General features: G+C 56.6%; 2 protein-coding genes across 2 annotated transcripts in view; both read left to right on the plus strand.

Moving 5' to 3' along the window:
* Positions 1-7271, plus strand: part of ULK1 (unc-51 like autophagy activating kinase 1) — a 20959-nt gene extending 13688 nt beyond the window's left edge. The window contains exons 20-29 of the mRNA XM_006900998.1: positions 114-307; positions 458-567; positions 643-786; positions 1109-1305; positions 1412-1584; positions 1801-1919; positions 2351-2508; positions 2590-2725; positions 2801-2850; positions 6852-7271. Of these exons, the coding sequence (XP_006901060.1) occupies positions 114-307; positions 458-567; positions 643-786; positions 1109-1305; positions 1412-1584; positions 1801-1919; positions 2351-2508; positions 2590-2725; positions 2801-2850; positions 6852-7271 (1701 nt within the window). The remainder of the gene's footprint in view (positions 1-113; positions 308-457; positions 568-642; positions 787-1108; positions 1306-1411; positions 1585-1800; positions 1920-2350; positions 2509-2589; positions 2726-2800; positions 2851-6851) is intronic.
* A 511-nt stretch (positions 7272-7782) lies between these two features.
* Positions 7783-13725, plus strand: part of PUS1 (pseudouridylate synthase 1) — a 6717-nt gene continuing 774 nt past the window's right edge. Inside the window, exons 1-4 of the mRNA XM_006900999.1 lie at positions 7783-8001; positions 9220-9357; positions 11495-11597; positions 12404-13089. Coding sequence (XP_006901061.1) covers positions 7783-8001; positions 9220-9357; positions 11495-11597; positions 12404-13089 — 1146 coding nt within the window. The remainder of the gene's footprint in view (positions 8002-9219; positions 9358-11494; positions 11598-12403; positions 13090-13725) is intronic.

Genomic DNA, 13725 nt, shown 5'->3' on the forward strand with positions numbered 1-13725 from the left:
CCAGCTCTTTAAGCCATCCTCCAGCTCTTGTGCAGGGTCTTAATTCACTGTGGCAACTGTTGGGCTCTGAGTCGGGAGCTGTGATGTAACTGTCACCCCATCTTTTCCTTCAGGCCGGCCCATCCTTTGACTTCCCCAAGACACCCAGCTCCCAGAACCTGTTAGCCCTCTTGGCCCGCCAGGGTGTGGTGGTGGCACCCCCTCGGAACCTCACGCTCCCCGACCTGACGGAGGGCGGGCCCTTCCAGGCACAGCCGCTGGGCTCTGGGCTGCGGCCGCCTGAGGAGGCCAAGGGCCCTTTCGGCAGGTGAGTAGAAGAATAAGGGAGTGGGGGCAGGCATGTGATGAGGTAGCCGCCAAGGTACCTGCTTCTAGGCATTGGATGGCTGTGTGGGTCGTGCAGGTGAGAGCATCAGCTCTGGTCTAGCCCTTCAGGTCCCTGCATTCTACTCCAAAGGTCCCTGAGCACCGGCCGCCTCACCGACCTGCTCCTGAAGGCAGCCTTCGGCACACAGGCCCCAGACTCGGGCAGCACCGACAGCTTGCAGGAGAAGCCCATGGAGATAGGTAGGTGCTCAGGACCACTGGGGCTCCTGGTACTGGCATGGGGGCCCAGTGACCTCGGCCACTCTTGTCTTCCAGCTCCCTCCACTGGCTTTGGAGGAAACCTACACCCCGGGGCCCGTGCTGGGGGCGCCAGCAGCCCCTCCCCTGTGGTGTTCACCGTGGGCTCCCCCCCAAGTGGGACCACGCCACCTCAGGGCCATCGTACACGCATGTTCTCAGGTGAGGCCTCTGTGGTGGGCATCAGGAGGGTGCTGGGTCTCATGTCCACTTGTTCGCTCCTCCACTCTCCTGCCTTCGTGTCAGGGCTGATTGGGCCCTGTCGGATGAAGAGGGCTGGCGGGTAGGAGGCCATCTGAGCTCTAACCTGTTCTGTGCACCCCTAATGGTAGCACCTCCCACATGGGCTCCTCAGCTTCCCTTGTGGGACCATTCATAGTGGGCTGCTTAGGTCTCCACGTGGGGATGTCATACCATGGGCTTGTCACACTGGCGTCTTCCACAGTGGGCTCCTCAGGTCCCCAAATGGTGGCATTTCCCACAGTGGGTTCTTCAGGTTCCCTCAGCTCAGCCGGGTCCTCCTCTGGCCGCCATCTCCTGCCCGGGGCCTGTAATGAGGGTACCGCCACTGAACCCCCCATCCCAGGACACTGCTGTAGCTTTGCTGACCCCATTGCTGCAAACCTGGAAGGAGTTGTGACCTTTGAGGCCCCTGACCTGCCTGAGGAGACCCTCATGGAGGCGAGTGCTGGCACGGGATGGGAAGGCGGGGAGGCTTGTGACAGGGGAAGGGACTCTGGTAGAGCATGGTAGGGTCCTGATTCTCTGCGCCTGTCCATGTCCCCAGCAAGAGCACACAGAGACGCTGCATGGGCTACGCTTCACGCTGGCCTTCGTCCAGCATGTGTTGGAGATCGCTGCCCTGAAGGGCAGCGCTGGGGAAGTGGCCGTTGGCCCCGAGTACCAACTGCAGGAGAGCCTGGTAGCTGACCAGATCAGCCAGCTGAGCCGCGAGTGGAGGTGCACTGACTACGGGACGGGGGTACAGGGGCAGCGATGGGAGCCCGGCTCTGGACGGGGTGATGAGGCGCCCTTCTTGATATGCCCCTCTCCCAGCCTTGCAGAGCAGCTAGTGCCGTACCTAAGGGGGGATCTATTCTCGGGCTGGGATGGGGTGGGGACCTTGGGGAATGTGGGGAGCATCATGAGGGCTCTCTAACACGCCACCACCCCCAGCTTTGCAGAGCAGCTGGTGCTGTACCTCAAGGTGGCCGAGCTATTGTCTGCGGGACTGCAGACGGCCATTGAGCAGATCCGGGCAGGCAAGCTCTGCCTGTCGTCCACCGTGAAGCAGGGTGAGTGGTGGCGAGATGGTTGCACACTGCATGGGTCTCCACTGGAACAGGCACACGCTCAAGGACACTTCACGAGATGTGCTGTGGCCTGAGGCTGGGCTTCTGGGGAGGGTGAGCAGAAGTGTGTCGGGAGGCCACTAACTGTGCAGGAACATGTTTTGGGTCCAGTGAGCCAGGGACTAGGCTTCGTGACCTCATTGACTGCCCTGCTGACAGAAGGTCCTCCTACCTTGGCCTAACCCTGAGCTTGTGGGTCTGGGCCTCCCAAAGGTTGAACAGTGCCTCGCACTTTGCTCTGCCCTCTGCTCCCAGGGTGGGCGGGAGGAGGGTGCTGTGTGCCAACTGGCTTCGGGGTGGCTCGCTGCGGTGGGGGGCAGTGCCATGGCGCCCTGCCGTTGTCCTGCCATGATTGAGGGCTGTCCTGTCTGCAGTGGTCCGCAAGCTGAACGAGCTGTACAAGTCGAGCGTGCTGTCCTGCCAGAGCCTGAGCCTGCGGCTGCAGAGGTTCTTCGTGGACAAGCAGCGGCTCATGGACCGTGTGCACAGCATCACGGCAGAGAAGCTCATCTTCAGCTATGCTGTGCAGATGGTACGGGCCAGCTGGGTTGGGGTCTGGGCAGGAAGGGGAGCCGGGCATCGGGGTTCGGGCTGAGCAGACCCCTCCCTGTAGGTGCAGTCAGCAGCGCTGGATGAGATGTTCCACCACCGGGAGGACTGTGTGCAGCGCTACCACAAGGCCCTGCTGCTCATGGAGGGGCTGCAGCAGATCCTCACAGACCAGACGGACGTGGAAAACATTGCCAAGTGTGAGTGCACTGGGCCGGTGGGCACGGCCCCATTCTTGTCCCTGCCCCCTGCCCTGACACTCCTCTCCCCTGCAGGTAAGCTGTGCATCGAGCGGAGACTCTCAGCCCTCCTGACTGGCTTCTGTGTGAGGCGCTGATGGGTGGACACCGGCTGGACTGGTCTGGATGAGCCTGTGGGCCTTGACTCCACAGGACCGGGTAGAGGGACTGGACACACACAGGTCCACCTGCCCCTTTCTCCACTGAGGGCTGCTGCTGCTGGCTCCTGCCTGGCAGTGACCACAGGGCACCAGGAAGGGCAACGCAGACCTTCCCCTGCCAGGTGGTCTGTCCAGAAACTTCAGAGCTCACAGCTAAGAACTGTGCCCAATGGGTAGAAGCAGCCCCTCCGAGCCTGCATTCTGGCTGCCCCCTCTGATGAGAGGATACAGGGCAGTGCAGAAATCCTGGGCAGGCCTGTCCACTGTCGGGCAGGGTCCAGCGAGGCCATGCTGACTGTACAGCCCACTGGAAGCCAAAGGTGCTGTCCTGGGCTCCAGCAAGCTGCCCTGGTGCCACTCCTGGGACCTGAGCCCACCCACCAGCTATGTAATTCACAAGCACTTTATGCAGGTAGAAGCTGGGTTCAACAGGGGCCGCGGGGGCGTGGCCTTTGTTCCTGGTGTTGCACTACAGGGGTGTGTATATAGCCATATAAATACGTACATATATAAATAGTGTGTGTGTGTGCGCGTGTCCGGCTGCCAACACGAACCCTTTCTTCCCAGAGGAAGGACGCAGTCATGTCACTCTGTGTTGTGTGAGGACAGTTAACATACAGACACAGCTTTTACTGCCCAGGATGGGCAGCCCCTCACATTGAGTCTAAAGCAGGTTTTGTTTTCCTGCAGCCGCTTTGTTGTTTCTATCTTATTTTTTTTAAGAAAATGTGTTGGTGTTCAGGAGTGCTTGGGGAAGGTGGGGGCAGGACAGGACAAGGGGCCCTGGTTCTTGGCCCTCCGATGTGAGGTATGTCTGAATTTCCTCCTACCCAGCAGTCCTTCTTGGCCCAAGCTCGCCCTCAGACCATGGGGGCAGTGGAGGTTGTGTATGTGTGCGTGAGCCCTCGGCCTCAATCACTGACAGACTGTGTTTGTGCCCCGGTGGCTGGACCTCCCTCTGGGGCCAGGGATCTTGGCTCGGGCAAGGCCCACCTTCCGGCATCCAGGACCCCTTGGCCTCCTTGATCCAGATCATCTGAATTGTCCTGAGTCGTCTGTAGTGTGCCCAGCCATGGGGCAGAGGTACCTGGGGTACAAACAAAAGTATATGTGTGTGTGTGTGTATATATATATATATATATATATATATATATATATATATATGTATATATATATATATATATATATATATATATATATATATATACATATATATATATCAGATATTTTTCTTTCCAATACTTGAAACGGTGCCCTGCGCTTGGACTGGAAGGAGCGCTCGGCCAGGTCTGCCCTCACCCATGATTGCCGGCTGCGTGGGGTGTGTTTACAGACAAGAGCTTCTGAAACAGCGTATTTACCACCGCTGGGAGTGCTCTTGGGTCCTGGTCTGTCGAACAGGATTTGTGTGGGTTTTCTCCCCTTTTGCTTTAAATTGTGTTACACCCATTTATGGAAATAAACCTTTGGAATTGTTGAACTGGTGTTGGTCTCTTCCCCTGTGACCCTCCAGCAGCGTGGGGCCTGGGAAAGCGGGGTGACTTTACTCCTAAAGTGCTGAGACCTGAGGCCTGTCGAACCCCTGTGTCCCTGCTACCCATGCCCTGTTCCAGGAGAGAGGCCCGCATTGAGCTGAGGGCAGACGGGGCTTGGGGTGGGCTGCCGAGGACTCAGCTTTCACCTCCCCTGTGTCTGCAGTGGAACAGCTGGGCCATGCTGGAACTGTCACTTCCCAGAGTGTCTGCACACGTTCACTTCAGCAATGCCAGGTTGTCCAATTGTGATCCAGTTTCTCGAGATGCCCACCAGCATTGTTTTCCTCTGGGTTTGCTTTGGTGTTGACCATCTGAGTGGCTGGTATCTCTTTGAGCATAGGTTCAGGTGCTTGGCTTTTGGCCATTTGTAGATTCTTGGAGAAATGTCTATTGAGATCCTCTGCCAGCTTTTTTTAAAAAATTGGGTGTACTTTGCTGATAAAGAGCACTTGGCTGCTAATAAAAGATTGGTGTTTCCATCCTGCTAGCCAGTCCATGGGAGAAAGGTGTCAGTCTGGGCTTATAAAGATTATAGTGTTGGACATTTTTGGCCAGTTCCGTGCTAGCCTATTAGGATCCCTATGCATCAGAATAGAATTGAATGGCAGAGGATCTTTTGATGGTTGCCTTGTAGGATGCCATTTTTAAAAACGGACATGTTTTTATCCACCACACATCTGTCGGTTTGTCGTTCCAGGTGGCTTGTGTGTTGGGATGCTGGTAAGTGATGTGTCTGGTACTTCTAGTCCCAGCAGACTCAGTCATGGTGGGCAGTTCTTAGTAGAACTTAGAGATTAAGGCACAGTATGAGGAAGGGCCTAGAAGTAGACTGTGAAGAGCAGCGAAACGTTGATCTGATGTAGAAAGAGGAGCAGCATGGACTGCAAAGCACCAAAAATGCAACCAGTGGCCCAAACCGCAGCAGTTGTTAGGATGGGCAGGAATGGGTAGTTTGGCACACATAGGGTTGCTATGAATTGAAACCAACTCAAGAAGCACTTAGTGTACGTTACAAAATCCTCATCATTTCCCCAAAAGCCCCTCCAGTCCAGGAGCTCTGGTGAGTTAGCTAGCTGTGCTGCTAACCCCAAGGTGAGTCCACCAGTGGCTCCGCAGGAGGAAAGAACGGGTAACGTCCTCCCGTAACAGTTAACAGCCTGAAGCCCTGCTGCAGAGTCTGTCACAAGCTAGTTCTGACTGAGTACACTGTAGAGCCCAAAGAGTTAAGGTAACGTAGCTCATAGCGTGTTGTGCTGCTGGCCAAAAGCCACAGGTCTAGTGGTTCAAGTGCAGCAGGGGTTCCGAGGGATAACAGTGGACCTCCTTGGAAACCCAGTAGAGGGCTGCTATGAGCTGGAACTGACTTGGCCTCAGTGAGTTTGGCTTGACATGAATGAAAGGGATACAGCTGTAAGGGCACCGTAATGCCCAGGCCCTTGAGGTCCACAAGAGCTGGCTCCAGGACTCCAGAGCTCACTTCTGCTATTGCCTCTTGCTGTCTTCTGTCCTTTTGGGATTTCACTGCAGACTTAGGTGGGCTATTGCCTTGGTGCCTGCCTGTGCAACCCTTCTGCCTAAAGGCCTTTGCACTGGCCCTTCCCTCTGCCAGGAATGCCCTTCCTTGACAACAAAGTTAAACCCCTCACTAGATTCTAGTTTGTGGGCAGCTAAATAAATGGCCCTTGGGGGCTGCGGAACTGCCGGTGGATTGGAACTTCCAGAAAGTGGCCTTTGGTTTAGATGCTAAACACGCCACGTCTACCAAAAACTCTGAGACCTTTGGTTTTTAAAGACATGGCCACGGCCTATTTCCTGGAACCTGTGAACACATTATCCCACACAGAAAAAGAGGCTTTGCCGATGAAATTCAGGAAGGATCTAGATGTGGGAGATGAACTCCAAAGCAGGAGTCTGTAAAGAAGGCAGGAGAGGCAGGAGGACAGACACACACATTCTCGCTGGTTCAGGGCAGGACGATCTAACCTGGGAACAGCACTACCAACTGTTGGGATTGTCTCAGAATTCTGTGCCTGGCTGCATTCACTATCTCAGACGTTGCCATGGGGAGCCGGGCCAGGCACTGGCCCCTAGAATCCTGCAAAGGCCAGCAGCGGAGAGCCACGCCCCATCCTGTATAAGCCACGCGCGGCCGACCTGGCCACACCCCGAGACACTGCCCCACTCGCTGGGCCTCGGAGTGCGGCGGAGTCCCCGCCCACTTCTCTCCTACGTCCCTAGACGCGGTGCCTAATCTGTGGGGTGAGGAGGCCCGGCCCCCCAACAAACCACGCCTGAGACACAATGTCAGTGAAGCCACGCCCAGGTCACGCCCCCAGAGACATGCGGAGGCGTGGGCGCCTCTAAGCACCGCCCTTCCCTCCGCGTTCATAGGACCTCGCGCTGTTGCCTACAGGCAGCGGAGGGCGAAGCCCCGCCCACCCTTGCTGGCGGCCCCGCCCTAGTACCGCCCAGCCCCTTACGCTCACAAGACCCCTGTGCCGCCTGCGGTTGGCGGAGAGTCGGGCCCGCCTACTCTCCGCCCAGAGGAGCTTTGTCCCAGTTAGGCCGCCATCCACTTTCCGCCGCACTTCCTCCTTTGCCCACGTGGTCCGGCTTCAGCTCAGGCTGCGGCTCCGTGAGTGGGGACGAGAGAGGGCGCGTCCCGCTTGTCCCGACCCGGTTTCATGGGTGACCCCACTTCCTCGAGAAAGCCGACCCGTGAAGGGAATGGGCGAGGGTGGAGAGAGGAGGAGGAGGCAGGGCTGTGAGGTCGGAGGTCAACCACGGGGTCAGGAGGCCGTCATAGGTTAACCTGGGGCCGTGGGAGCGCTCTGACAAGCGAAGAGGGAGGGACCTCAGCTGGTGGCAAGAAGGACAGAGTTCGTGAAGGCGCAGAGAGGTTAGGGGTCAGACGCACCCCGAGTGCTCCCTCGCCCGTACATGGGCATCCCCAGACTGCGGGTGGTGGCCGCGGCCCTGTGGAGAGCCTGCGGAACCCAGAGCCCACACCTCGGACTGCGCCGCTTCTGGTATCGATGCCCGCACTTGGGGACCCCATCGCGCGCGTGCTGCATGCGGGGCGCCCTGCCCAGCCTCTCGCTCGCACGCCAGCCCCCTCCTAGTTCTCTGATAGCTGTGAGAGTAAAGTCTTGCGGGTGCTCCCGCTTCTCAGGCGGCGAGCAGGGGCCCGTACTGCTGCAGGGCGGCTGACCATGGTGCAGGGGTTGGGAGGCATTCCCGTTCAGCTGGTCCGCCCTGGGGGGGGGGGGGTGCCACTTGGCTTTGCTCACACTCTGCATTGTGTCCCTGCAGCTTAGACTCCATGTCCCAGAACGTGGAGGCCACTGCTCCCATGGGGACCCAGGCGGAGCAGGACAAGAAGGCCCGGAGCCTGCAGCGCAGAGCTAGAGTGTGGGAAGAGACAGCGCCTCAGGCAAAGAAGCTCAAGAGCAATGAGGACGAGGAGCCAAGCAAAAAGCTGCCCAAGCGGAAGGTGGTGCTGCTGCTCGCTTACTCCGGCAAGGGCTACCATGGCATGCAGGTCAGCAGGCAAAGTGGGCGGGGGCGGGCAGTGCTTCACACAGGACAGCCCTGGGCAGGCCGTCTTGCCAAGCCCTGTCACTCCAGCCACGCAGTGCCCTCAGCAGGTGGCTAAGTCTCTGCACCTTCCTCTCCTCGTCTTTAACAGCAAACCCAAACACCCCATCATCAAGTCCATTCTGACTCAGAACCTTGTCGGACAGGGTGGACCTGTCCTAAAGCATTGCCACAGCTGGACTCTTCAGGAGACACACTGTCACATCCGTCTGTCAGAGCAGCTGGCAGTGGGTTCAAACTGCCCGCCTTTTGGTTAGCAGCTAAGGGCTTTACCCACTGAGAGACCAAGCTCACAGCTGTGGAGTCAGTTCTGGGTCATGGCAACCCTGGAGGACAGAATAGAACCGTCTCACGCAGTGCCCGAGGCTGGAGCTCCGTGTGAGCAGACTGTCTCATCTCTCTCAGAGCAGCCAGTGGCTTTAACTGCTGACTTTTCGCTTAACTACTGAGCCACCCGGACCCATCTTTTCACTGTAAACTGGGCAGAATTAGTGCCAGTGCTCATTACTGGGGTTCGCACAACCTTTCACAGTAGAACTGTGCTCCGTGCAGCTGTCAGCTGCTCTGTTTTTTCCAGAATTAGGTTGCCAGATCTTTCTTCTGAGGTACCTCTGGGTGAGCCGTGAGCTCACCATGCTTCCCACTTTGAGGCCCAAGGTGTGCTGGGTGACTCAGTCCCCGGTGACACTCAGGAAGGTCAGGAAAGGAGCCAGTGGTGATTCTTGTTTCCATGACAACTGAGCTGGGTGTCAGAACCCAAGGGAGTGGGGCCTGTGGCAGCAGGACCCCTTCACTTCTTGCCGGCACTGGGACTACCCTCATTTGGTCCTTGTCTTAAAGGTCTTGGTGCCCAGGCCTCTCAAGTGGACAGCGTTTACCTTTCTATAGTCAGCTCTCAGTTCTCCCTGTGCGTCCTTGGTGAGACGACCGGGGTATGGGGGTGGGGTCCTGCCTGGTGTGGCTGATGTGAACACTCAACGCTGCTCTCAGGCCTCCAAGTTGGTCTGTGGACAGGCTGTCAGGTGCCATCACTCAGCCTCAGGCCGCAGTGGTCTAAGGTTAGAGCATGCGCACTGGCCGCTTCTCATGCTCTGACATGAGTGGTCAGGGTGGTTGTGTAGACCTGTGAAGGACTGAGAGCTGACGAGTCACTTTCTTTCAGAGGAATGTTGGATCCTCGCAGTTCAGGACGATCGAGGACGACCTGGTGTCCGCCCTCGTGCGGTCAGGCTGCATCCCCGAGAGCCATGGCGAGGACATGAAGAAGATGTCCTTTCAGCGGTGTGCACGGACAGACAAGGTACTGCAGCTCTCTCCCTCCATGACCCCATTGCTCTCTGTGGACAGATGGGCTCCATAGGCCCTCCTGCCTCCTTGCCTGATGATAGATATCCCCACCATCCTGACACTGTGTGCTCATGGAAGGCTGTGCCAGCTGACCTCATGATGTGAGTTTCCTGGCAGCTACATTCAGTGGGGAAAGGAAGCTGACCACCTTACTTTCAATAGCCTGTTTGCTTAATTGACTGTGTCTAAAGATCCCCCGTTAGATGTGTGATTGATGTAAGAAGTCGTCACTAAACTATGGTCATCTTTTTTCTGTGTTGAGTTTGTGGCCGTATTGTATCTTTTTTTTTTTTTATTATTTTTATGTGAGTGTACCGTCAAATCAGATCTGACTGGTACAGGAGGAAATTGTCCCTCCTTTCCCGGCAGAGCATCTGGTGGATTCAAACCGTGCACCTCTGGGATTGTAGTTGCAGCTCCTTGCCACTAGCCCACCAGAGCTCCCCTATGGCCGTCTTGTATCTTAACAGCCACGCTCTAGCTTCTGTGTGCCGATCTCATGCTGGTGGCCATAGTGGCTTGTAGCTTGGTGCTGGAAGGTCTATTTGTTCCAGATGGAGCTCCTGGACCAGACCTGAGGTCTAGGGGTGAGGGGCCAGGCAGACAGATGAGTGTGAGAAGGAATATGCCAGGACTCCTCCCTGCCCCTCCCAAGCCTGACCCTGGGCCAGAGATCTGGGGAGAACTGTCAGATGTCACGTTTGTAGGACCTGTGAGTCTGAGTAGGACCTTAGGTCTGTGACTGTGGTGGGCAGAGATGGCTTGTGACTCAGAGGGCACTGCCTACAGACCTGGACAGCTGGAACTCGTGGGCACTGTGTGCAGTCTGTCCTCCCTTGTCCTTGCACAGTCATGGTTGGTCATCTGCAGCTACATCCGAGGTGCCCTCAGGCATGTGTCATGCCAGAGTCTCTGTTCCTACTTCCAGAACACTTATATATCCTCAGTGCAACACAAGAAACATGCGTGTTCCACAGATGTCAGCATGCAGTGTGCTCTGGTGGCTCGGGCAGTCACCACAGCACCCTCATGTACTGTCCATATCGCATCATTCCTAAACGTCACCACCCTGGGAACCCTTTAAAATCTGAAAACCAAATTGATTGCCAGTGATACGGGTCCAACTCAGTGATCCTGAGGGACCAAGTAGAGCTGCCCACGGGGTGTCCGCAGCTATATGTCTTTCTGGGTGCAGGCTACCTCATCTTTTTCTCTTGAAAACCTCTGCAGGTTGTACCATCAGGGCTCCTTTAAATGCCGCTCTGGGGAGGATTATCTGATGTGCAGACAGTAGCCATGCTTCCTGGCTGTGCACTGGCTGTGCTTACCGGGCTGTTTATTACCGCCCTGGCCTGCCTCCTACTGGCCACAGCTCTGACACTGAGCTTCCTCCAGTGGTTTTTAGCTCTGTCACCTGAGTTGCACCTTTCTGAGTCCCGTGACAGTGGGGGTGGGTTTCCCTGGCCCTCTCATTCCCACTGAGCTTGTTGGCTGTGACCCCTCTTGGCACTTTTTCTCACAGCATGTGCTGTGCTCACCCCCTGCACAGGGAGCCTGGTTCTCACACTGCACTCACTTCACGTGTGTTTCTAGAAGCAGCATTCCTACCTGCCAAGGTGAAGTCTTCTCACTACCAGGAGCCCTCACCTTACCCCCAGCTCATGGGGATGCCGCCTGCGTCCAAGTAGAGCCAGGCATCTTGGCCTTCTTAGTGGCCAACTTTTCACAAATGGATCACTAGGTCTTTGTTCTGAGGCACCTCTGGGTGGCCTTGAACCTCCAGCCTTTCAGTCAGCACTGCTTGTTCACTCTGCTGGCACCACCAGGGCTGCCAGTGTTTCTGTCCAGGTGCAAAGTGTGGCCCAGGCGGTGCAGTGGGTTAAGTGTTGGGCTGCTAACTGAAAGGTCAGCTGTTCAAGCCCACCAGCCACTCCAAGGTGAAGACTGGTAGCCTCGCGAATCCCGTGGGTAGTTCCCTGTGTCCTGTGGGGCCACTGAGGGGAGATGGACTCCACAGAGTGGGCTTCTGCTGGCAGATGACTCAGAGGGAACCCTAGCTGAATGCGTCCCCTCTGCCTGTGTCCTTGCAGGGGGTATCTGCTGCTGGCCAGGTGGTGTCCCTGAAGGTGTGGCTCATCGATGACATTTTGGAGAAGATCAACAGCCACCTCCCATCTCACATCCGGATCTTGGGTAAGCCGAGCCGCACCATGGGTGGCACAGCCAAGGCTCTGCAGGCCTCCTGCCATGCTCTGCCCCCTGCCCCACATGGATGTGCGTCTAATCCCAAGGTGGCTGTGCTCTACCTGACACCCCGTGTAGACCATGTCCCTGGCTCCCCATGTGGCTGGCTCCATCCCCTGCCTCCTACAGACCATCCTCCTGGGCCCCCACGTGGTTCTGCTCTGCCCTCTGCCTCATGTGGCCGTGCTCTGTCCCTTGTCCCACATGGCCTGTGCTCCACCCTTCTTGCAGCTGTGCCGTGCCCCACACAGACCATGCCCACACCCCTCCAAGGCGCCCTCGTTGGGCTATACCCTCAACCCCTACACAGGTCATGCCCCATTTCCTCACATTGTAAAGCTTTGTCCTCTGCCCCATGCAGTCCATGTCCCCACCCTCCATGTGGTCATGCTCTGTCCCCTGCCCCACTTCTGCCATGATCCATGCCCCCATCCCCCTATCTCTGCGGTGCTCCCCTGCCTGTGTGTGGGGTCATGTGGGTATGTGCTCTCTGATTCTCTGACTACACTCAGCTCTCCTGGCCACGTCCAAGTACCTCCCCTATTCCGGTCCGTGTTCTCAGCGTGGGGTCCTGCGGTGTGTCCTCTCTGATCCTCTGACTTGGATCACCTTTTTAAACTTTAACGCCTGTCGTGTGTGTGTTTTTGCGTGAGATGCAGCACCTCTCGGGTTTAGGTGTCCAGGTCGTGTCCTCTTGGCATTCTTCCTGACACCCCCGGAACTGCTGACCTGCCCCCTCCCCTGGTCTCTCCCAGGCCTGAAGCGCGTCACTGGTGGCTTCAACTCCAAGAACAGGTGTGATGCCAGAACCTACTGCTATATGCTGCCCACCTTCGCCTTTGCCCACAAGGACCGCGACCCACAGGACGAGAGCTTCCGGCTGAGCCCTGAGACACTGCAGCAGGTCAACGGGCTCTTGGCCTGCTTCCGGGGCACACACAACTTCCACAACTTCACCTCGCAGAAGGGGCCGCAGGAGCCGAGTGCGCGGCGCTACATCCTGGAGATGCATTGTGGGCAGCCCTTCGTGAGGGAGGGTCTGGAGTTCGCCATCATCACCGTCAAGGGCCAGAGCTTCATGATGCACCAGATCCGCAAGATGGTGGGCCTGGTGGTGGCCATCGTCCGGGGCCACGCCCCCGAGAGCCTGCTGGAACGCAGCTGGGGTCCCACTAAGGTGGATGTGCCCAAGGCGCCCGGGCTGGGGCTGGTGCTGGAGCGCGTGCACTTCGACAAGTACAACCAGCGCTTTGGGGGCGACGGGCTACACGAGCCACTGGACTGGGTGGCCGAGGAGGGCGCCATTGCCGCTTTCAAGGAGTGCCACATCTTCCCCAGCATCGTGGACACGGAGCGGCGCGAGCGCTCCATGGCCCAGTGGCTCAGCACACTGCCCGCCCACGACTTCAGTGCCTCAGCTGCGGCTATCGAGGCTGCTAAGGTGGGGGCTCAGGGGACCCCAGCTCACAGGGCCGGGACTTGGCAGGCCAGGGAGGGCTTCTTGTGGGAAATTCTTAGGCATACTCAGGAACAACTTTCTTTTTTAAATTTTATTTTCATGAACATTGACAGAGATTTTGGATTTTCATTCATTCTTTGTTGCACGTTTTTCTTTACCCCCCTCCTCCCAGTTCGCGCCTCTCTTTGAAAAGCAAAAAATTAACTTCTTCGTTGGTATACTAAATATTTTTTTTATTATTAATTTCAATGAAAATTTACAGAGCTTTTGGATTTCCCTTATTTAATTATTGCACTTTTCGCCCTGCCCATCCCTCCCCTCCAGTTTGTTTTTCTCTCTGAAAAGTAAAAGATAATTCTTTCATTGTTATACAATCCCTCCCCTCGAGGCCACTCCACTATGCAGCCTTTGTTCTGGACTCCTGTCATGACAATAATACCTAATCATATATACCTTTTAAGCAGTTCACTCTCTCATCTGTTTCAATGCAGTATAAATAATTTATCCCATCTTTCTCAGTCTCCCTCCAACCCCGATGTCAGTCCTGTTTTACAACAGTGGCACTATGCAGTATTTGTCCTTTTGTGACTGAGATATTAGACTCAGCATAATGTCCTC

This window comes from Elephantulus edwardii, unplaced genomic scaffold (assembly GCF_000299155.1).
Source record: "Elephantulus edwardii isolate Elephantulus edwardi_28Jun2011 unplaced genomic scaffold, EleEdw1.0 scaffold00304, whole genome shotgun sequence".
NCBI classification, from domain to species: Eukaryota; Metazoa; Chordata; class Mammalia; order Macroscelidea; family Macroscelididae; genus Elephantulus; species Elephantulus edwardii.